Source organism: Morone saxatilis, unplaced genomic scaffold (assembly GCF_004916995.1).
Source record: "Morone saxatilis isolate NCDOM2014 unplaced genomic scaffold, NCSU_SB_2.0 Contig12, whole genome shotgun sequence".
In the NCBI taxonomy this organism is placed as follows: domain Eukaryota; kingdom Metazoa; phylum Chordata; class Actinopteri; family Moronidae; genus Morone; species Morone saxatilis.
The window spans coordinates 2,911,352-2,935,152 of NW_023339674.1; the positions used below are offsets into that span (position 1 = coordinate 2,911,352).

The 23,801-nt window shown below is 39.6% G+C and overlaps 1 protein-coding gene across 3 annotated transcripts in view; it reads right to left on the reverse strand.

Annotated features, from left to right (window-relative positions):
- The window catches only part of nos1apa (nitric oxide synthase 1 (neuronal) adaptor protein a), a 165,828-nt gene that overhangs the window by 8,702 nt on the left and 133,325 nt on the right, over positions 1-23,801 (reverse strand). For 2 of the 3 annotated variants that reach the window (XM_035653512.1, XM_035653511.1), the window contains exon 10: positions 23,092-23,660. In XM_035653512.1, the coding sequence (XP_035509405.1) occupies positions 23,110-23,660 (551 nt within the window). In that variant the 3' untranslated portion in view covers positions 23,092-23,109. Of the gene's footprint in view, positions 1-29; positions 152-464; positions 662-23,091; positions 23,661-23,801 lie in introns of those variants that run through there. The other variant, XM_035653510.1, reaches the window with a different exon arrangement.

A 23,801-nucleotide genomic window follows, 5' to 3' on the forward strand; every position in this document is an offset into this window, starting at 1 on the left:
GAAATATAGGCATGTGTGGGTTTGTGTACCTGTTTGCAGTGGTCTGGTTGAGTTGGTCCATACTCCACACAGCACCGACATTCTTGTTAACCTCAGTGACCCCAATGTCCCCAATGTGGCTGGGCTCCTTTCTTCTTAACAAGTCATTGACCTGAAAGAAAGTAAGAAAGAACGAGAAAAGAAAGAAAAGAAGAAAGAAAGAAGAACGAGAGAAAGAAAGAAGAAAGAAAGAAAGAACGAGAGAAAGAAAGAAAGAAAGAAAGAAAGAAAGAAAGAAAGAAAGAAAAGACAAAAAGAAAGAGAAAAGGAAAATACAAAAGAAAGAAAGGTATTTTTGAATCAAATTACTCCACTGATGCAACAATAAAATAATGAAATTGACTGATAACCCAAATATTCAGAGTTAAGGGAACCTGCAAGTCTGGTGTGGACCTGCAAAACGTAATGCTTTGTGCTGTGCTAACCTTTGCGCCGACAGCTTTGCCCAGATTAATGGCATTCTTAAGCCTCTGTTGGCCTCCGGAGGATGGAGAGTCGATGGAGCTAGACCCCAGGTTAGGATTAGCTGACGCTGGGGAGCGTCGGGCTGAGGTCTGGCCTGGCCTGGAGATCTGTGGACTTTGCTGCTGGGCAATGGAGTTCTCAAACATACTTTGATCGACTGGAAAAAAGAAAGAAGACGGGAAAGAAAAGGTGAATACACAGCAGTATTTAGCAGAAGATGTGTATCTGCTTTTAACAGCACATGCTGCAAAGCTACAGACCCTTCAAGCTGAGGATGAGATGCACAAACTGAGTTGTTGAAGGGAAGTAAAAGGAATACTCCACCAAAAATGCAGGAAAGCTGTTGATTAATGTTTGTATTTGTCATCACTTTGGGTCTTAATTGGATTACCATTATAACTGCTGCCAATCCAAGCTGACTAAAACTACTGCTGGCCACGTACAAGCATCTGGTGGAGTATACCTTAAAGTGACCATGTTCCTCCTCCTGTGTCGCTCTGCAGCTTTGAACACAACATGCATGACCACAGCAAGGTATTTCATGGGAATGCGTGCAACATGAGGGCCAGATGGCAGTGTAGTAACATTGTATGTACTGATCTTGGAATAACATTTAAATCAAAACTGAACACATGCAAGTAAACAGCAATAACGCTAATGGGAATGAAGAGGGAATTGACCAAAATACAGGATCAGAAACAGCAAAACATAAAAGGGGAGCTCTGGTGGTTGTCAATCCACTTAAGACAGAAGATCTTACCTCTTGGCGAGAAATGTTTCTCGGAAGGCATTTAATGAGACAGAAGTATCAGATTTCAGATCATTTTATCTCTAAAGATGCAGATCAATGAACTGATCCTGCTCAAACACAAAAATGTTGCTGATTCATGTCTTCTACAAGAGGACAAGTCAGAGGAGGTAATGGGTAGGAGTGCAGCCTGGAGATGCATACACATATCTGGAAGGTACAGTGTCTCGGCCAGATAAATGGAGAGAAAATATCACCATTTGGAATCAGTTGGAGCATCAAACTTGGTAACCTTGACTTCCATTTGCACACAAAAGCCTTTTTCACTTTCACTTTCACTCAGCCAATCAAGAGATCTACAAGAGCACATTAGCCAGAGGCCAGAGGAAATGTCGTCCAATATTATGAATCAACATGATACTGAGGGCGTTAAGAGTAACTTCAAGGAGACAGGGATATAAGAACAAAGAGAAAGGTATACATTTACTTAACAGCATAAAGCACTTATTCATAGGAGTCATCAAATCACAAAGCAATCACCACAGCAGGGAGGTGCAAAGTGGAACCACAGATAACCTTGCAATGAATGGAATTATATAGTAGATCCTGTGCAGGTAGCCACATTAAGACCTGTTCTGCTCTCTGTTTGAGTGTATTTAAAGCAGCATCAAGGAACTTTTAGTTTTTGTTGATGCTGACGGCCCCTGTGTTTCAATGATGTCAAGAGGAATCCGACTGGATACGACTGAATCAGACCCAGAGGCAGGCATTAAGAACAAGATGAACGTGGAGCTATTAGGCTACTGACAAATATCACAACATTGGTGTGGACATAAGATGAAATACAGTCCAGAAGTCCAGTTAGAATCAGTGTAAGTTTGAAGGCATATCAGATGCCAAAACACTGCATAAAGCTTAAAGCTATTTGTCAGTCAACATCGTTTGCTTGGAGAGCTTAAATAGCTCCTTAATTAATGAGATATTGTACAAGAGAATGTGACTGACTAATTGTTAGCATGGTCAACATAGCTAGCATGTTAGCGGTTGGCTTCCTAGCTACGATAGTTAACCAACTAGCCCTGCAAACAGTGCTTACACAACCACACATCAGTTACAATGAGTGTTAACAGAGAAACAGTAATTGCTTCTCTTCTGTGATTTGGCTTCTTGTAGCTGAATTTTGCCTTTGACATTTTGTCGGAACTGATGTAATTAAACAAAATATTGGTTGCTTTAAAGTGAAAGTAGTTATTGTATTTTTAATTTTGCTGTGAATGGAGTCTCTTATATGTTATCTAGTATAACTGCTAGTTAGTTATTGGCATTGCGTACCACATGAATCAGCAGTTTCTATTGGTAAAAATTGACATCTTACATTGTAATCAGCACTGGTTTTTACATTTCTCTTAGCGGTTTTTGTTTTCATTGCAGTTTTACAGTGGTGGAACTTGATAAAATGCATGGTTTTCATTGGAGGATTTCATACTGTTAGCTTACAAAGCTCATTGAGAGGACTGTATCATTTTTATGTAAATACCTTCTTGCCCATTTATTACAATGATATAAAAGGCACTTAATTGCCTTAAGTCTTTGCTCAATGTTCTGCCTGTTGGCCAAGGTCATTCAGGTTGTACTGACGGTACATCAAGGTCATCGAGTGATCTCAGGATCAATAGTGACACATTGCACAGGCTATGAAACATCCTTATTGATCCTATCAGACAACAACGCCACGTATCCCTCCCACTTTAACTCCTAATGGAGAGTTAATGGATGGACTTTGAAATGTAGTAAGCCCCTCGAAGGGCTCCATGAAGGACACTAGAAAGGGAAGATGTTTGTGCACAATGCCTAACAATGCGCTCTGGGAAATTTATGTATAATTAAAAACATTTAATGTTTTGCAGCTTTTCTCTCCACTTGTCTTCTAGAAGCTCATACTGCTGAAAAGGTGAAACCCGCTGTTTGGAAATGTGCCCAGGTGTCTCAGTCTGGCTCATTTACACACAGATGTGATTTATCATCACTATTTATGACCATTTCTCCGCTGGACTGTCCCTGAGCCAGCTCTGAAACTCTCTGCTGTTACGTTTCCTGTATACTCTAAACGAATGCAAATTCTGTGATTTCTCAAAGGCTGTCAAATAAAGTGCTGTGTGCAAATGCCAGTATACCCACAGTGATTAGAGGTCAGTTTGTCCCCACCAAAGTGAGTTACAGTAAAGGAGATGAAGTTGGAAATATACCATTAGTGAAATCCATGAAAACAATGATGATTTAGATATGGCATTTTGCCTTCATTTGATAATGATGATATAGACATGTTATGGCAGGGAGAGAGAGAGACAGATGGAGATAATATGTGACTAAGGTCCCTGGCTAGAGTAAAACTGGCTGGGGATATTATAGATTATAAGATTATGTGGGAGCCGGATACTGGGCACCTTGTGGTACCAATTTTTATAGTAACAAAACAAAGGATGGAAAAATGTACCCTACTTTTAAGTATGTGTGAGGATCTTTGATTATTAAGTGACTGCTTTCATTAAATACAAATCTTTAATGTTAGAAAACAAATCTCATTAAAAGTGAAACTTATTACAAATGCTACATTTCGTTTAACATTGTGTGCTTTCTATAAGATATTCAGCTTGCTGTATGCAGGAACTGGCAGATCCTTGTGCATTCAGGGAAGTCTGACTACATAGGTTTGATGGTAAGAGCTGTTGGGTGTTAGTCTATCAGAAGTTTACATTACCAACGTACATGAAATAGCAGAAAAACAGCGGTGGAAATTTTAAAAACAACACAACAAGGCTATTGAAGGCCATTCCAGAATAATGTACTGTACAGTTTAACCCAACAGGCACTAGATGTTATCCTATAAGAACTTGACGATCAAGTAGGGTTTAAGTGTATTATATATATATATATATATATATATATACACACATACTATATATATATACACTCATTAGGAAAACGATGTCTCACGCCAGTGCTAAATCATGGAAATAAAGATAGAGGGCTAAATGTAAAAAGCTGTCTAAGGCTACATGTGAAACACACAACTGATAACATGATATTGTAATATAAATAAAAGACTATGTGGCACACTGTGGTGTACAAGGGCCAATAGCCGAGTGCTTTCATTTAGAACACTCACTATTCATATTCTCAGCTTTACTCCTTTGAATTGTGCCCTTTTTAAATCAATTTCTTCCTCATTCAAATCTCTGTAACTTTTGAAGTGACCACCACGCAGCACTCACAGAAATGTTAGATGGAAGGGAACCATGTGCAGCTAAAGCTTTTCAGTCTATCACAATGCCTGGTGAACACCATTCTTTCTCTCTGTGAGTTGAATCGTAAAGAAAGGCAGTGCCACATCTCTCTAGAGAAAATATTATTTCAATACCCACAAATTGAAAGATCTGATGTTAGTGAGTGCTGTGTCCTCTTGACAGGATGCTCATTCACTGCAGTTTAACAGATACTTTGTTCGATTTGTCACTTCCTTTGCTGAGATTTCCCAGCAGCGTCTGTACCTCACAGCAGAGAATTTAATTTGGGCAAACATTTAATCTATGTCCTCCCAATTAGAGGAGATGGGACCGTCCTCTGTGCTGCAGCCCCACTGTGATTTAAGCTGATGAAACAGGTGGATTTTTTTCTACAAATCTTGCTTACTGAAGCATTAAAATTAGAGAAGTAATTGTTAAATCACCCCGCACTGCAACTCAGCAGAGGTAATATTTCAGTGAAGACTGTTCTAAATCAAGCAGTGCGTTGTATATTTCAGCTGAATCTGTCTAACATTTGGTTTTAAACTAAGCAAAATTTTAATGAAAGGTTGTTAGAAGACAGCAGTCTGTCAGGCACACTGTTGGTAAATCCACAAATACCAACATGCATATTAAAATTAGAGCACAGTGTTCAAGGACAAGGTTGCACCACAACAAAAACCAGGGCAGCAACTCATAACTAACAAAAAAGGACAAAACAAGGTTTGGAATTTGGTAAAATGTCTCCAGTTGACAAAACAAGAAATAAAGTAATAAAAGTATGTGAAATAAAAACCTGAGTCAAATTGCAACTTTGTCATGCACACCCCCAACCCAAGAAACACGTTGTCATGGAGACAAGTGAGTTATAGTTGTCGGCTACCATTTGAACCTATTTTGGCAAAACATAACACCATTAAAAGCGTGCCATATTGCTTCTAGCAATATGTTTGCAATGTACCTGGATGCACAATATATCATTGGATTACATTGGTGTTAAAGAAAATGTAAGTTCTGCAGTTAAAAGGAACATCTTTTTTCTATGATTTCTGAATGGGTTTATGGACGATAATTTGTAATGTTCATAAGCTTTGAGTGAGTGATTTATAACTTAGAGGAGAAGTGGCTTATAATTGCCTCCATGAGCTGTGAGACAGACACTGCAGCAGTGTTGATAAGGGGATCAAATCAGCAGGTCAACTACAGTCAGTACCTTCCTGTTGTTTTCAGAACAGCAGCACCCGCCCCTTTCACATCCTGCAGTATCTCTGTCTCATGCCTCTTCTTCCACACTCCACCTTCTTCATCAGAGTGAATATAAGGGCTGAAGATACTTTCACTACTGCATTCTGTTTGTTTAACTCTGGAGGATTGTGTAACACTGGCAGATTAATGTGTGTTAATTACCAACACGCCTGAAGGATTCCATCTGTAATAATGATCGTTCATTAATGCTGAAATGAGGATTTCTGTCTGTCTTTCTTCAGGAGCTTCTGTGAGTTAACAGCATTAGTCAAACAACAGACAGATTAGAAACAATACAGATGCTGTTATAGAAGCAGAATTGTGAAGGCTATTTCCAGTTTTAATCCAATGTGTAATCCCCCCCCATACTCTCAGGTGATTTGTTGTTAAATTTCAGTAATTTCATCACATGAAATCCGTCTTTTCTGCACCCTGCAGAACAAACACGAAAGACATCAAGAAGAGAAACAGAGCAGTAAAGAGAGCCATTTATTGGTCACAAAATAAAGTGGTCAACAAAACTTCAGTAGAGAGCTCTCACTCCCACTCATGTACCAGCAGCAGGTGGCCCGTCTGATTCAACTGAAAAGATAACGCAATCTTCTGCAACACTAATGAAATGATAGTCTACCCTAAAAGGAAAATTCATGCTAATCCTACAGTATAATTATGGTTAATTCTACAAACCCATGTGTTACAAGTCTTATCACAAAAGCACAACATGAGAGTCCAGACAACATCAATGACAGTGAACCTATCAGGTGATTTTGTGCTTTAAAGTATAAAGAGACCAAACTAGTCTGGGTGTATGAGAGTGGATGCTCTGAGACTGTTTTTAAGCTTTGAGAGAACATCAATACGTCAATGAAATGAATATAGTAGTAGCAGAACGAAATACAGGAACTGAGATTTAGTGTGTATTTCTCCGGAAAACAAAACTTTTATATATATATGTGTGTGTGTTATATACTATATTAGGAAATATGTTTGGGTTTTTGGACTAGTGGTCAAAGACAGTAAGCAAAAACAACTTTCTGCAGACATTTTTTGAACTGTACATACATGATTGTTTGAGAATTAGAAAAGATAACTTATAGTTGACTGCAGTCAATTTGGTCATAATATCGTAAGAGTTGACTGCTTTAAAAAAAAATAATAATAATTTGCTTTTTGTTTGTCATGGACAAAGTAGGAACTGGTTAATAGCACAGTTTTACAGGGATCGGCCTCTGTAACAGGCATGCTGACCTTTAGACAAGAGCAAAAAATCTACTCTGAAAGTGCACTAACATCTCTTTCAGGACAGACATTTGTTATTTCAGCATTAAACTGGATATTATCCACAGCTACTTCCACTATAAAACTAATTTAATGTACCTACGTACTGTATTTATGGTACCATGTTTAATTACTTACAGGGCTGTCAGCTTTATAGTAGTTATAAACCATATCTGGTGTTTAATCAAGGTGTGATTACTGACATACATTGACACCTCAGCTACTCACACCTTGATTACAGACTTTTACAGACTCCACAATAAATGTAAATTTTCACTGCAGGGTCATTTTAATTTTTTTTTAATAAGGAATAATGATGAATCATGATGCAATTCTAATTATAGTTTTCACATGGAACTCGTAATTGGTCAAATCAGCTCTCAGCGTTCCTCCCAGGGAGCGCCTCTGTGACTTCGGCTCGGCAGCCAGCGTGAGGTTGTAATTAGCTCGGCTTGGCTTTGGCGTCACCGATCAAAGTGCCAAAATCTTAGCTTTGTTCTTAGCTGAGGGTAACCCACTTCTGTCGCCGAGATGCAGCACACACACACTGAGCCAGACTCTGGTACAAAAACACACACACACACTCCGACTTTGTGTTCCCTTCAGTGATATGCAGAGTATAGGTAAGTGTTTTTGAACAATTCTCACATACATATATAAGATTCATTTCAGGGTTTTTATTGCCCTCATTGGATAGTAGAAGACTGACAGGAAAGGAGAAGAGACAGAGGGGGGACGACATGCAGCAAGGTGCTGGAATCGAACTCAGGCCGCTGTGGCAAGGACCCAGCCCTTGTACACTACTGTCACCGTGTCTTGGTGCGCTCCACCAGGTGAGCCACCAAGGCGCCAGGATTTTTGAGTTTTATTGAGACCTTCCAGCAGTTTCTGACAATAAATTAAAATAATAATAAATGAGTCTGATATGGACCTCCAACATTATAGTCATAAAAGAGTGAAATCATTTCAGGAATTTACAATGCAAGCACTGAAGCTTTTACGAGCTCAACCATCAAACATGGAACTCAATCTGCTGATGAGGACCATGTGAAACGGCCATAGCTCTATAAAAAGAGAGTAAGTGGACCTTGAGTTGAGATTGTTTTGTCATCATCAACATGGCTGAAGTCCTAGAGGAAAGTCTGAATATCTACAGTTTGAAGGAAACATGGGCAAGGAGAACAGTCGAAAGTTCCGGAGTAAGAGCACCTTGACTTGAGATTGTTTGTCGACTGCAAGTCAGTTTTTAAGAAAGAAAGAAGAACAACAACAATTATTTCCAAGAAATTCTTGAAACCCAGGAAACTGCACTCACTAGCAGAACTCCACCCAGTTTCATGAAAAACAAGTTTTGAGGATTCCCTAGGAAACTAAAGACAACATTTTTCTGTTTCCTCCCGCAGGATGTCTAAAACAGTTTAACCTCTAGTCGAGTGGACAGTTCCGCTTTCTGTCTGCAAAACAGTGACAGAAAATGGAGACCAATGCTGAAGAAATTGTGATTCTGTTGCTTATCTGCCAAACTAATAAAAAAAACTGTGCAACAACAAATACAAATTTAATCTGACTATTATGGTGATAATTAGATTTGTGCATTTTTTGAATCAACTTTTCCCCTTGTCTTTTCTCCTTTAATTACTAAACTGATTAAGCCTTGCATGTTGACCAGAGAAGAGTAATGATGTTCTGGTGCAACTGATCAGAGCTTAGCTGCATCAGAGCGAGACGCTGTGAGGGCAGAATATGTGAGAGATGAGTGCCGGGCCGAGAGAATGAGTGACCTGAAACACACTCACTTGAAGACACAAACACACTAATCCTCAAGCCAGACAGGGTCATTATCACTGATGTATTAAATTAGAGCTCCTCACTTGCCTACATTAAGATGTGCACGTGTGTTGATGTGTGTGTGCGAGAGGAAAAGTGCTGGTCTAAGTGAGGCCAATTGTGTCTGAGGTTTGAAAGGAGGGAAGAAAAATACCTCCCGCTCACTCAAACACACACACATATTCGCACAGACGAGAGGTAGAGCCTCTCATCAATTTTTTAACCTGGGTTCATTATAACATGAATGATTAAAGTTGGTGGGCTCTGGTGGGGGTCTGTCTCAGACTGATGAGAGACCGTATGCAGGACCAGATTAATGGAAAAAGTTTCTTATTCATCTGACTGACTCGGTGCCTTTCACATCACCACCGTTTCTCTGCTTTTAGTCATTATCTACTTGGAAAGTGGGCCCCATCTGGATTTCACTTCCAATGTTATGGTAGACCAGATGTATCATTCATGACTTTGTGTATACAGAAAGAAACTAAAAACTCCTAATATTGAAGATATATTTACCAGTGCGGTTATATTTGTTTCTAGGTATTTCCGAGGGGTTGGTCTGAAGGTACGAGAATACAAAAAACTGAAAAGACATATAAATTATGCATTTCTATCTTATCAAGAGCATATTTTACATTTATTACATTCATTATTTATTTATAATATGTTTTAAAGAATGTGTTTTGAACAAATCTCATATCTAACCAATAAAATACATTGACACTGCCTTCTGAAACAACTCATCTGACCATTAAAGAAATTATTTATATGAGCCTTTCTTGATCCTTAAGATTCGCATCAGTATCAAATTTTGATACTATGTATGGCTGCCATTTTATTTTGCTATAGCCATTAAATATTTACACTCATTAGTTACCTCAACAAATAATAGCTTGCATCGTCAGTGGCAGTGGAGTCCACCAGTCCTGCATCGGGTACGCAGCAGTTCAAGCATAGCTACAGCGGTTTAATGAAACATAAAATGTGCAATGTACAGAGATACACAAGTTTCTCGTCTTCTTCTGTTGTATTTCTGACAAAGTAGCAGCTCAGTGAGTTTCCAAACTTTCGGACTGGTATTTTCTAAACGTTCTTAGGGTTGCGGCCAGTAACCAAAGGTGTTGCAGAATTTACCAGAACTAAAAACCTAAGGATCTTGGAGCCGGAATGGTTTGTCGATGAATTGATTAGTTAATCATCAGAAAATTAATCTGCATTTGTTTCATGATCAAATAATAATTTGAGTCCCTTTTCAAGGAAAAACACCAACCACTGCAATGTTAGGATTTGCAGCTTTTATTTTTCTGATATGGACAATAGAAGATCTGCTTGGATTTAAGGACAATTTTGACTATTTTTTGACACTCATAGATAAATGATTAATTGAGAAAAAAACTGCAAGATGATCCTATAATGAAAATAATAAAGGATAAAGGATTACAGTCTAGTTAAATTAGGCAAATAATATTAAGGTTATGGAAAGATTGTGAGTGGTCACGGTTGAAAGAAAGAAAGAAAGAAAGAAAGTAAGAAAAAAAGAAAGAAACTGTGGGAGACAGGATGCAAACAACAGTGTCTGCTGTCAGCCATTATTCACTCGACCAAAAGAGGTTGCTTGTCAGGAGGATGTCTCAATTTAAAATTATGCCTCCATTATTCACTGTTTTTCCATCTGCTTGGATTATGGAAAAAGTAAAATCAATCAAACATGAATTAAAAAAAACATAATCAACAGAAATCTTGATAAATCCAACACATTTTGAAATGAAGATGTTGTATTCATATATATATATATATATATTTCCTGCATGATTGTTCAGTTGTTTTAATTAGTTAAATTATCTTCAGTACTCTCTGTCTCCATCTTATCTACAGCCCATTCTCCAGCCTAGTGTCCCCCTAGGACATCATTTAAGTTCTATCTAATCTAATAAGCCAAATATGCTTTTTCTCCTGCACTCAGTAGTGCATCAAGAGGAACCGACAGCACAGCAGTAAACTCTGAACTCCGCAGACGACTGAGGCTCCATCTACAAAGCTGACCTCTCTTCCTCTTGTGTCACAGCCGATCTGCCCTCCTCCTCTTAAACAAGGTCTACCTAATCGTAAACAGAGCAGGGCAGCAAACTTTGAATTCCATCTCCAAAAACATCAGTCAGCATCTATCTTGTCGTGACAGGCTGAGGCTCCCGATCTGACCCTCAGTCTCAGGGGAAAACAAACAGCCCCATTAACAAAACTGACCTGTGTTCTCCTCCTCTGCTTCTTCTTCTACCTTTTCCTCCTCTACCTCAAGTAACCTTTTCACTACAACTCTGTTTTTCCCTCTGGGCTTGTTTTATTGGCAGGAACAGCATTTAGGCGACATGGCACTGAGACTGTCGAGTGAAACTAATACTAATGAAACTTTGAAACAAGACTCTGAATGTGCAAAGCTAAAACTCTCCATCACAAATAATACTAAGGATTCTCTGTTATAGAATTTAGACCATGCAATGAATAATCCCACATAATCTCTTCTGAATCCAATATGGATTACATTTTTGTAAACAGGACAGAGACGTAAAATGAGGTGAGCTGAGCTGCCCTGACTGTTCAATAGAAGAGCAATTACTGCCTCAGTCTCAGCCTTTTGCCTTCAAATTATTTTTAGGGCACCTCAGACAGAAACACAGACAGTACTTATTTTTGGAAAATTTGGTGTTTAATGTGTTACATGTCGCAGTCTAGGAATAATGTGACGAGTAATGAGTGACCGGCCAAGTCAAGCATGCCGCTTTGGCATTTAATGCTCATAATGTGAGAAAATATTTGAAAACACAAACCCCTTAAGTAACACTTCACGCAGTTTGATGGTAATGTTAAAGGTACCCTGTAGAGTTTTTGTAAAACTATTTCACACCAAATTTCATTGTGTGTATCTGTTTCTTCCCTATAAAACATTTGGAAAGCCAATTTTTGTAAGAAAATAAAACCTACAGCCCTCTTCTTGCCTTTGTTGGCACGCTGCTCCATTTCTTGGCAGAATGTCCAGCGGCAGTGTATCATGCTTGTGTACGTGCGCGGTACAAACAAAATGGACACCCACTCTTCAAAGTATGTAGAGGGTACATAAAACAAAAAAATTCTAAATACAACCCACGGTGGCTGCAAGTTGTATTTCAATGAGAATGATTTTGCTTGTTATTTAAGTAAAGTACAGTAAGGTAAATCTTAATTTATAAAGCACATTTACAACACCACGTATAAACTGACCAATAAGTGCCTATTTAAAGACCCAGCTCTGTGTCAAGGACTTTACAGTATCTAGCGGTTAAGTCACACCTCAGCCTTCTAAGTGTGTAGGAGAAAGAATGATGGCCCTACGAAAGTCCTTATTGAAAGCCAATGTTTGTGTCTATTAATCAGCTATTATTCACCTGGGTGAGAAATTAGATAAACTAGCAGCATACAGAGAAAGGGGGATCACATTAGATGCTAGAGTGAATTATTTAGGATCATGTTGGAAAGAGATCCACCACAAAGCGATTTGCGACTGTACTGCCTCCTACGCATAGCACTGTTACCTTATCCAACTACTAAAAACAGACACACACATATATATGGAAAGGTAGAGAAAGGTATAAGTAAAGGTGAATATTACCACAAGTTGTGACACCAGCAACCCATTACCTCCTGAACGCAATACAGTCAGTGTCACCATGACAATCCATCCAAAAGTTGACAAGTCATTTCACTTCACAAATGTTTCTGGTGACACGAGATAGTAAAATATATGTTCTTAAACCATGAATGTCTATACAAAAAGATTTTGAGATATTTCACAGGAGAATCTTCACCTACCAGTGGCACTAGTCTGAAAGTCAGATTATCACCAAAATCTGTAGGATTTACCCTCTCGGCATCATGGATATACGCACCATCATCATGGTAATCCATCTAAAACTTGTTGAGATATTTCAGTCAGGACCAAAGTGGTGCACTGACTGACACTGCCATAAAGTGACATATTTAGCATTTTTGAGTTTCCTTTTCCAAGGTAGTCTTGGTGTAAAAGCATAAACAGTAAATGTCAGTTTTATTGACATTCTTTTCAAACTCACTCTGTGGCTCTAGATTTCAAAATACTGACGCATGTGGAGAAACCCATCATAAAAGATGCTGAGATACTGTTCCAACCGCTCTACTCACTGCGGCCTCAACAGACCACAATGCATTGCAGCCACAGCACATGTTATGTTGTAATTAAAGGGAACAAATGTCAGTTTTTCTCAGCTGGGAGAGCTTGCTCTTACTTACTACACTATTACGGTAATATCATAATTACCCTTCCACATGCACGTATAATCCCACAGCCACATCAAATGAGTTCACTCCACTTGCTGGCACTTGTTCATAAACATTCTGGGAAATGACTGAACTCAAAGCAGTCAAGGTAGTAAATTACAAAACTTTATCAGAGAGCTATACTTGAAATACAGTAAACAACTGAGCAACAGGATTTTTCAGGCATTACGATATCAAACTATATGGTGACACTGCTGAAATGCCCCCCAGTACCCATGAGAGCAGCACTGTTAATCTGAAAAGATATAAATGGAACGTGATCCTAAATTTAGGTTAAATTGAAATAGAAGACAAAAAATGGGAGAGCATAAAAACACATGACCACAGGACTGCAGGTTGAAGCCAGACATGTTTGGGTGCCTTTAGTCTCCTCCGTATCAAAGTCATCAGATCAATAATTCATTCAGCCATTTGCCACATCACTGTCTGTCTGACCCCAAGAATCCCAAGAGTGTGAGCGTCTGGTTACCTTCTGCTTTTCTCTTTGTGTCTCTCTGTGAGTTTTTTGCCTTGTACTTCAATCCTTACAAGGATGTTTGTAGAAAGTGAGATTATGTTGCCAGCCTCGGGTTTTCCAAAGGCAGGATTAAGGATTTTGAATTATAACTTGGATATAATTGATCAAGGATTAGGTTTACATTAAGAGTTCAGGTAAACGTTCTGTTAAGGATTAGTACACGACATGGCCAAAAGTATGCGATATGTGATTACTGAACATGTCGTTTGAAAACCTTGGGCATTAATCTGCTGCTTTAGCAGACTCCTCTCTTCTGGTTTCAGGCTTTCCTCAAGATTTTGGAATCCAGGGGGATAGTCTGGCTGACACTGTGTGTTCGATGGGGTTGAGGTCAAGATTCTGTGCAGGCCAGTTCTTCCACACCAAACTAGGAAAACCATTTCTTTATGGAGCTGGATTTGTGCTGGTGTTGTTACGTTGAAACAAGAAAGGGACAAACACAAAGGGGCCTCACAAGCGAGACAGCGTATTTGGCAATCTGAGTTCTTAACGAGACAGAGTGAACCGAGGGGAGCTTGTACGTGTCGGAGCGCGTCTTATCTTGAGTCTTAATATGACACATCAAACACTAAAAAAGTTAAAGAATTCTGACTAAAAGCTAAAAACGATCAAAGGTGTCTCTTGTTTTTTCCTTTCAGTTCCTGCTTGCCTCAGTAGGACTCTTTTTAAGGTTGATGCCGACATTCATCTCCATTTTGAATTCAGTGTGCGTTACATTTGTCAGCTTGCTTTTGTCAGCAGATATGTGAAGAATCACAAAGGAAGCTGCATAAAAAAGGAAGAAATGGGACAAGACAGACAGGCTGACAGACAGATGTGGCTGAGACAGGCCTGCGCTGTGATTCAAGGTCAGTTTGCTCTTTTAGCCCTTTACATCTGGAGCTCCACATGTTCCAGATTACCATGCCAAGCCACTGCTCGGCATGGCCTGTAGCTCTACATCATGGGAACATAAAAGCAAATCGCCACCACATCCATATGGGGACACACAGGCGAAGTCTAGTCAGAACATGAGCTCAGCTTTGCTCAAGTTCCTGCTGCCTCTAAATGTGTGAATGGTGAGGCAAATGCAAGAAAAAACGCCTCCACAAGGACGTCTAATCTGACTTTGCAGTGGCAGCCAAGGGGTTAGAGATGCGAGTGGAAGGTCGCCAGTTCAAATCCAATGACCTGATGGGAAAAACGCTGTCAGGGATTGTGACTGTAATACTGCAGAGGGCAGCAACCAGTAGTAACGATAGCAGACTAAAGTAACTACAGTTTATACTGGATAAACACAAAGTTAAAGTGAGCATGGGCTGCAACTAAGGATGACTTTCAATATTGATTCATTTATAATCAAACTATTCATATTTAAATATTCAATTTCTTGTAGCTCAAGGTGATGTCAAACCTCAAAGAAACTGTAAATATTTGGCATTTTTGCTTGATAAATGACAAACAACTGACAATCAAAATGATATATTTTATCTGCATCGTTGACTAATCAACAAATAGTTTCAGCCCTGGAGTACACTGAAAGCTGAGAAATATACAACATGTGACCTAGATGCTAACGCACAAATCCCAAAGGCGCACGTTTACAGTAATTTAACCCACTGTTACGGTGAAAGCCTTCTGAAGAGCAGATAAGTTTGTTATATTCTTCAGTGTGAATCTCGCCCATTTGGCTCTGATCATTAAGGCTGAGCTCAGAGGATTAATTGCTCAGCTTTTAAAGTCCTTTATTCCCTCTGCTCGTCTGGTGCAGACATGGTCATTAATTTCAGGCCTGTGATGGTCTGTGGCGAGTGTTTGTTTATATCCGACCCACTAACCCCTCATGTCTCTGTCAGCACTACTTCACATTAACAAAACAACCTCAGCTAACTCCTCACAAGCAGAGTCAATACTTTCTGTATGTGTGACGTATGTGTGTCTTTTACTTTGTATGCACTTTTATTTGAACAAACTCTTATTATTTGGGCTAATCTCACATGCATAATGTAGTCAGAAAGTACGTTATGTGGACATCTGAACAAACTAAGTTGACACACAAAAATGACACCCATATGTGAAAGCTGAACATAACCCTAACTCTAAAACCAATACTCTGCTGCTCTAACAGTCTCCTCTCTTCTGGTTTCAAGCTTTCCATCAGGTTTTGGATCCCGGCTGCAGGGATTCAGCCACATAAGTGTTAGTGATGTTGGTTGATAAGGCCTAGCCTGCAGTTGGAAACACAGACAGGGGTATCCTCTGACTTTTGCCTACGTGGCAAATGCTTTGCTGTGTAGGCTGCACTCTAGCACTTGGTGTCTGAAATGAAGAAATAAGCATGGGGTTTCAACTGCTTGTGTATAATATATAAAGTATATACGTACAGCAGCTATCTTTTTAAAGGCTCTAGGTGAAGGCCATTGTGGGAAATATTGGAAACCAATTATCAGGACCTCTTTACAGCAATATCAGATCATAAAGAATTATATATACTGTCATAGAGTGTTTATTCATATCACCCGAACCTACTTTTAGCTTTAATTTCATGTTTACATCTAAATCAGCTGAACAGTGTAGCAATTGTACCCCTTGTTTTAAACATATTCCCCAAATTTTAGAAGGCCAAAATGTAGTGGATAAATTAAACTATATTTACTACTATATACAACTAAAATCACTATATTTATCTATTACATATTTGAGTGTTTGAAGTCTTTGACTGACAGATAACACCAAACATTTTGGGGGAGATCAAATAAGGATCAAATTGCTGTTTATCCTTACTTACTAATGGGATTTAATCGTGTAATTGAGGAAATTGTGTGTTTGGGATAATGCAATGGATACTTAAAAGTGCCCATTTTCAGAGACACAAACTACAGGACGAGGCAATGGAAATATAACCCCTGCATCTGATTATCACTGCTGAGTGACAACTGCAAGAGAAGGAATTGTATCTTAAATCTAAGATCAGGGAAAGCTTCAGTGCTTTCCAGATGTGCAAAACATCAACTCTTACTTTACTGTAGTGACTTTATACAAAACTGATGAACTGCTGCTGGGCTCCTTTAAATCTGCAGTATTAACATTTTTCTGAAGGCTTAGGAAATCTCCTGTGATGCTCTATTAGGCATGTACTACAGCCATTTTCACTTCTTGCTTTTTTGTGAGCTTTTTGTATTTAGTCTGGTCTTCAATAGTAAAACACAAAATCAGTTAGACTGAGGTTGAGTGAAGGAAAACCCCTTGTCTTCAGATAATTTATAATTATATACATTTCCCATTATTGGCCCATTCTTTATCTACCCCGATAATTATTGTTCATGCTTAAACAAAAAATGCTACAAATCCTGCACTGTACACCCAGCAGGGATGTAAACATCCTCAAACTGAGAATGGAGCCAAAGTAATAAAAAGGTTTCACTGTTCTACTCCTGAAAGACCGAACCTGTAGATGTTATAACCAACCAGCAGAAATATTTCTGAGAACCAGACTATGTGTAGGTGTGTCAAACATTGGCGGGCTCAGTCTGAGCTGGGTCTATGTGTGTCCCTGCATGTGACTGACTGAGCTTGTAAAAAAGCGTATTGATTCGTGCTGCTTCCTTGCTGTCCTAGTAGTTAACCCCAGTTTCAAACAACACATGCATGTGATGGGGAAATCGATAACAAGTCGACAAAGCGTGCCTGGCTTGGTTGGACTGGTTGGCAACGTGGCCCTCAGATGGCAACGACAAGCCCCATCAGACAATTAATTAATCCTGAGAGGAGGGAGGAAACCACAGAGTGTGAGAGAGACGAACTCAGACAGAGGTAAAGATTTGAGATCAGACTAGACTCAGCAGTTTAAAGCATAGTATCTGATGCCAGAGAGTGAAATTTAATTGTTTAAAAGACCTTCTGAAGACCACATATTCTGTTGACCAGTTTTATTAGAGAAAAAAGTTGAAAAAAAAAAAAAAAGTGAACTTTGTGAGTCTTTTTTAGATCCTTCAGACTCTGTCAATAGAAATTACACACCCGAAACCCACGCTGAGGGTGCTTTTATGTCTATCCATCTCTGGTGCATCAAGTGGACTGAGTCTGCCTGAGAAGAAAGGTCTCCATCCGCATCCAAATAAGACTCTGGTAAAGTTTGTTTGTGGTATGAAAGCAAAGCAGACCAACCACATGATTTTTTGATAATAAATATGTGATTTTAGCATGACAAATTCCAAGATTCAAAAGATTCAAAATCTAACCTTCCATTAAATCCATCTACTGATCATGGGAACTGTGAAGGTCGATTTTATAATAGGTGATAATAAGTTAGCAGACGAGTACTGGGTTGTTTTTAATCAGAAAGTGATAAGCAGTTAAAACTGAGGTGTGATGGGCTTGTGAAAAACATCTTTTCAGAAAGTCTGATAAAAGAAAACCTATGAGGAAAACCCATTTTGTTACTGAAGCTGCTTGCTGTTACCTCAGAGACCAGGACCAGGATGCTAAAAGCCTATGATGGTGTCAATCAATTGTTCCAGCTATCGGCTGACACTGAAGTATGGTAGATGACCATGACTGATCTCACACACCAGCACACCAGCAACCACAGATACACACACCTTCTTATTTCCAAAATTCGACTGTATCCCAAAAATGTATTAGAGGCTGAATCAATAAGTGGTTAAGAATGTAGGAATAGGTTCAAACTGTCAAACTTTACTGAATCTTCCCCATAAATAACTCACAAAAGAATCTAATGTCCTCCCTATGTGTCACCTCAAACCATGAAGGTTAATAATAGTACAATAACATTTTCTGAGAAGCTGCTCCTTGCAACTACTTTTGCACCACAGGTCCTTCACCTGGGGTTTACTGACCTCCACCGTCTCTGTCAAGGTAAAAGGCCGGGGGCTGTACTTATTTCTGCAACCACACAACATGAATCGCTAATAGATAAATCAGCAACAAGAGACCGTTTAGAAATACAGCATGTCTGGCATATTGGAGAAGTTGGAGGAAGAGCTCAGTTCAAGAGATGTCAGAAGAATAAGGTTAAAGTCAGACACATGAGAGAAATATAAATGATATTAAAAGGGAAGGCCAAGAGAGAGAACCAAGAGTATTTACCCCAGAGGCTAGAATAGAAAAAAGTGTCAAGATCAGCCTGCAACAGAAAACACAGATTTCAGAATAAAGACATGCAAGTTAAGACATGGCAATAACATGAGGGTAAGATCCAGAAACAGAAAGCAGAGTTTGTACTCTTTGTTGTATTTCTATACTTATGACATAGTCCTTAAAGGAACAGAAATAAAAAGAAAATACGATATGAAACTTTACCTGGCCTTCTATAGATACAAAGATTTAAACAACGTTCACTGAAACTGAAAGGTAGTGTTATTGTGCAAAAAGTAAGTCATCCATTACAATTGCCTTGTAGGGTGTTATGCCTTACTTATTAACTGCTTCATTCTATGTGTATATTCAAATTCAAATTTGACAGGTATTTGAAACAACTGATTGACGGCTTCTTTACTGTACGAGCACCAACCTCCTCAACCTCACGAGGGATGACAACTCATCACGAGTGCTGTGTAGCCACTAGATATTCTCAGACACCACAGACTTTCTCTCTACATTACTCTATTTTAAATGGTCGCAGTTGTGGTTTGAGGGCACAAGTGAGAGGACATAAGTGATTTGAAATAAAATAACTAAATGATAACTCCTTCATGCTATTACTTTCATAATGTCTGTTCTGCAGACACATCCTTGTCCCGAAGCTTCCAGGTAACCTCTCTCTGCATAAATCAAAAATGTGATTGAACCTGATATTGATGTAATTTCATCAATACGTTCTTTGATTAAATGTGATTATTGAATCATGAGATGGGCTCACCTTTTGGAATGATTGCAATATCAGTGTGGAGATGTATTTAACTGACAATTTATTGCAACAGGTCTGAATATATTTTCAAGGGCTGTTTCATTAGATTTTAAATTATCATAATATCTGGCGTTGATTGCATGAGTTGCTGGAATGACTCGAGATGAAACGTTCGTCTAATGTCTGTGAACTCCTTTCTTATCTTTTGCCCTGATGGTGAGTAGTCTGACAGCCTGTCACCTGGAATTCTGCATCTTGAAAAGGAGCACAAGTATGATTTTCATGGGTTGATGTCACAGTTGTCATATTAGAAAAAGCATTTTTAGGAAAAAAAGAAGAGTCGGAAAAGGGTAGATGATGAGACAAGAAAAGCAAAAAGACGTGGAGGAGAGGGAGTCAAACAGACAGGACATCCTTCATACTGTTCCCAGTTTGACTCACATCTCTTTCCTATGACCTGGGTCAAGCGAGCACTTCAGGGAAACTAACAAACTGTCACTGATGACAAGAGAAACAAAGAAAGAAAGCACAGAGAGCAGTGGGTGTCAGTGGTTGAAGGGTTGGGAAATTTTTGAGTATGCCTGAGGTAATTTCTGGCAAATGTTTAGTTTAGTTTCAATTTAAATGAGCAGATGTTTTCTACTCATTTGGATTGGGGTGCAAATTCAGCCTGGGACCTTTGTTGCATGTCATTCTCTGTCCTTCTCATCCCTCAATTCCTGTTATTTCTGTAATAAAGATCATATAAAGAATGGACATTTAACCCAAAATCAGCAAGTACAATCTTTTCCTCAGGGTACCTGGGACTAGAGATCTTCACAGTTGCACCTGCCAGAACCAAACATGGGACCCGAGTTGGGCCAAATCAAAACCATTTGCAGCCTATTCTCATCAGGGTAGGTTCCTCTTTTACCGCTGCAGGTCTGTGTCATGATACATCTAACACTCAAGAGGATCCAAGCGGACTTGCTACCATCCCTGATCAGATGGGGCATCATTATCATTACTGGATAAAACATGTTTTTGAGGCTTTTCCACTCTTTTTGGTGGTGGCTGCTCGTAATCTGTGGAGCCTCATGCTGCTGCCGGTGTTATGTTAGGTTCTGTCTGTTCGGGGTGCCGGCATTTTGGATCAAATTTAAATATACTTGAGCCTCTCTTAGATTGGGTCTTTCGTTTATTTGTTTTTTAAAATTAATTTTATGCATTCTGAAGGTTTTCCCAACATTCATTTGGGATCAGGTCCAAAGTTTGGACCCATGAAGATTTCAACCTGGGATTAAATAGCAAATGGTCCTCATTTGTGTCTGAGTAGTTTGTTATAGAACCACTGGCCCCAACACACTTTACAGACATAGATTCAGCAAAGTTGGTACAAATTCCCAAACAAACTTTCAGAGAAAAAACATCTCAGAATCTAAATCTCTGTTATCCTTTCATACAAACAGCTTCAGAAACTGAGTGGCTAACTGGGAGTTACTTTACTGGACACTAGATTGGTTTGATCATATCAGGCTAAAGCTCTTTGCAAAAGATAGTGAGCACACTGAGAATTAGCCCGGTTCCCCTTTAAATCTCTACAGCATCTACCTTTGCCAAATACTGGCCTGTCTGCACTGATTTGACAGCAGTACTCTGATAAACTGGGGCTACAATGCGTAAAAGGAAACCCTGTGGCTTTTTACTCATGAAACAAAATGAACACTTTAATACGGCATTGTGCTTGGATGCCATACACAGAGCTGGGTTTAAACAAACGAGACCACTTTTGGCTGTCATCCGTGAGCTGCTGTTCTGGCACGAGCGAGGAGTTTTTGTTTACGGGATGAATAAAAGAAACAAACAGTGTTCCTCGAGGTCCAACTAATCCCGGCTTTACATAAATTAAAAAGCGAGGAAATGTGTGGACAAGTGAGAAGAGTGCAAACATGCTCTGACTACCAAGTCAACAAATTGTGAGGAGACAAAAAGAGGGCGGCCCACGGAAGTCAAGGACAGATCAGTTCAACAGTTGACTGTGGGATGACGTAGAAAACAAAGTTTGTACATACAGTACAGACACAGATTTTTTGTCTAAAAATAGTCTTTGATTAATTATGAGCTGAGGAAGAAAGGACTTTCCCTCTCCAAACGTAGAGACAGTAATAAAGTTCCTCCCCGGATTTGGCTGTAAGTGTTCATCTTTGCTCAGCAGAAGAGTCACTTTTCACTCCAGCAAGGACAAGAGCTCATCAGTCTGTCCAGTCCCAAACTCTGTCTCGATCCTGCCGGAATGACTGACAGCTACACTCCCAATCCTGATAAATTGAAAGCTTGCCCCTGAACTAACCTTTTGGTTCTGACTTCATATTACATCCTGACATATTTCTGATAAAGACAGACTAACTTACAATTTAAAAGTTTTGAAAGGAGGAAATATTTTTAAGGTAAACTCCCTGATTTTGTTATAGAGCTCCAGAAACATAGCAACAGAGAGCTGAAGGGGGGGGGGGTTTGGAAGTGTGTGTGTTATATGGATAAGATCTCTGTGTGTGTAATCAAGAAAAGAGGAAAAAGTAAAGGAAGGAAAATAAGCAAAGGATTGTAAGTAATAGTGTATATACATGACTATGCATAAAGATTAGAGATTAGATGCACGCAGAGAGACGTATTACAGGTGTGACCAATGTGGGACACTTAAGGTGATGCTAATATTTGTAAAGGGAGTTAAGACTGTGAATGTGACGCGATTATTTGAATATTTGTCTACTTTAAAATTTGAATGCAAATAAACTACATAGGTATAGGCAGCAAACAGACAACAGGTGTGACGGTTACAGACGGACGCCCTAGCTGACGACATGCACTGACTCTCTGAGTGAGTGTTACGGTTTGTACTGACCCTAAAACGAGAACCCCCGTCTCCTCTGGTACCTCTCTACATTCATAGAGCTCTAAATGATGGATCAGGACACATTTTCGGCTCAAGCTGAAACCTTTTTAACTCAAGCTGGAGCCCCGATCCAAGACTGATACAACATAGTAATAGTAAATAAATAATTTGATAAATCAAATATATATATATATATAGATATTATTTACGAGAAGTATGTCAAAGCAGACACACTAGAGGGAGGGGGAATGTTATTACAATAACTTATTCTGTGCAATAAATGAATAAATAAATAAATGTCATCAGTGACTGATATGTTCAGGATCCTAGCCGAACAAGACCGTGATATGTAGTTTGACCACATCGGGGCTACTTGAGTTGTCTGCACCTCAGTTCTTCCCACCTACAGTAAAGTCGCTTTTATTTATGTATCTATTGGAGTCTTTCCTTTCTCTCGTATGCAACTGCAATCACATCATCACCAATACATGGTGTAAGCCTTGTATATATAATTGTGCACATCTGATGGAGGTTAGTTCTCTACATGGTTATTCCTACACAGTAGTCTGAAGTGAAGGGACAAAAACAAGTCATGGCTATTTATCTGGACAGGATTCGTCAGGGGAGCAGGTTTGTGTGTTACACCGCTATTTCATCTCCCAGACAGTCAGGAGTTCCCTGTCTGTTGAGAACATTAAGCAGCCTCAGCGTCTCCTCGTCCGTCCCCCAGCCAAAGATATCCATCCCCTCCTCATCGTCCTCCCCCTCATCCTCATCGCTGTCGTCGGTGTTCGACTCGTACTCTGAGGCGATACCTGACTCGCGGAACCTGGCAAAGTCCAGGAAGCCCAGAGATTTGACGTCACGGGACAACAACTTTGCCTCAGACAGCTCTTGACCTTTGCTCTCTGGCTGGTTAGCCTTGAGCAGTGGGGGAGACGAGGGGAGGTGAGGAGGCGGAGGCCCCGGGAGGAAACGGAAACACTCCAGTTTAAGAAGACACTGGTCCCTACCTAGGGGGCTTCCCAGATTCCCATTGGAAGATGAGAAGGCGTTGCTGGTCCCGTCGGTGGTGCAGAGCGCGGGCAGGTTGATGGCGGACACCTCGGATTTAGGCGTCGTGGGGTCGCACATCACTGAGGGCACCGTAGACCGGAAGGTGATCTCCAGTAAACTGTCCTGAGATCCCACTGGAGGGAGGAGAAAAGGTATAAAAGAGGGAAGGGATTGGAAAGTGATGAACGAGCAGATGGAGAGACAAGAAATAAAGGGCAGATCAAATATTTTATACCACAGTCAAGAGTTGCTCTGTTCCTTGATTTAAATTCATC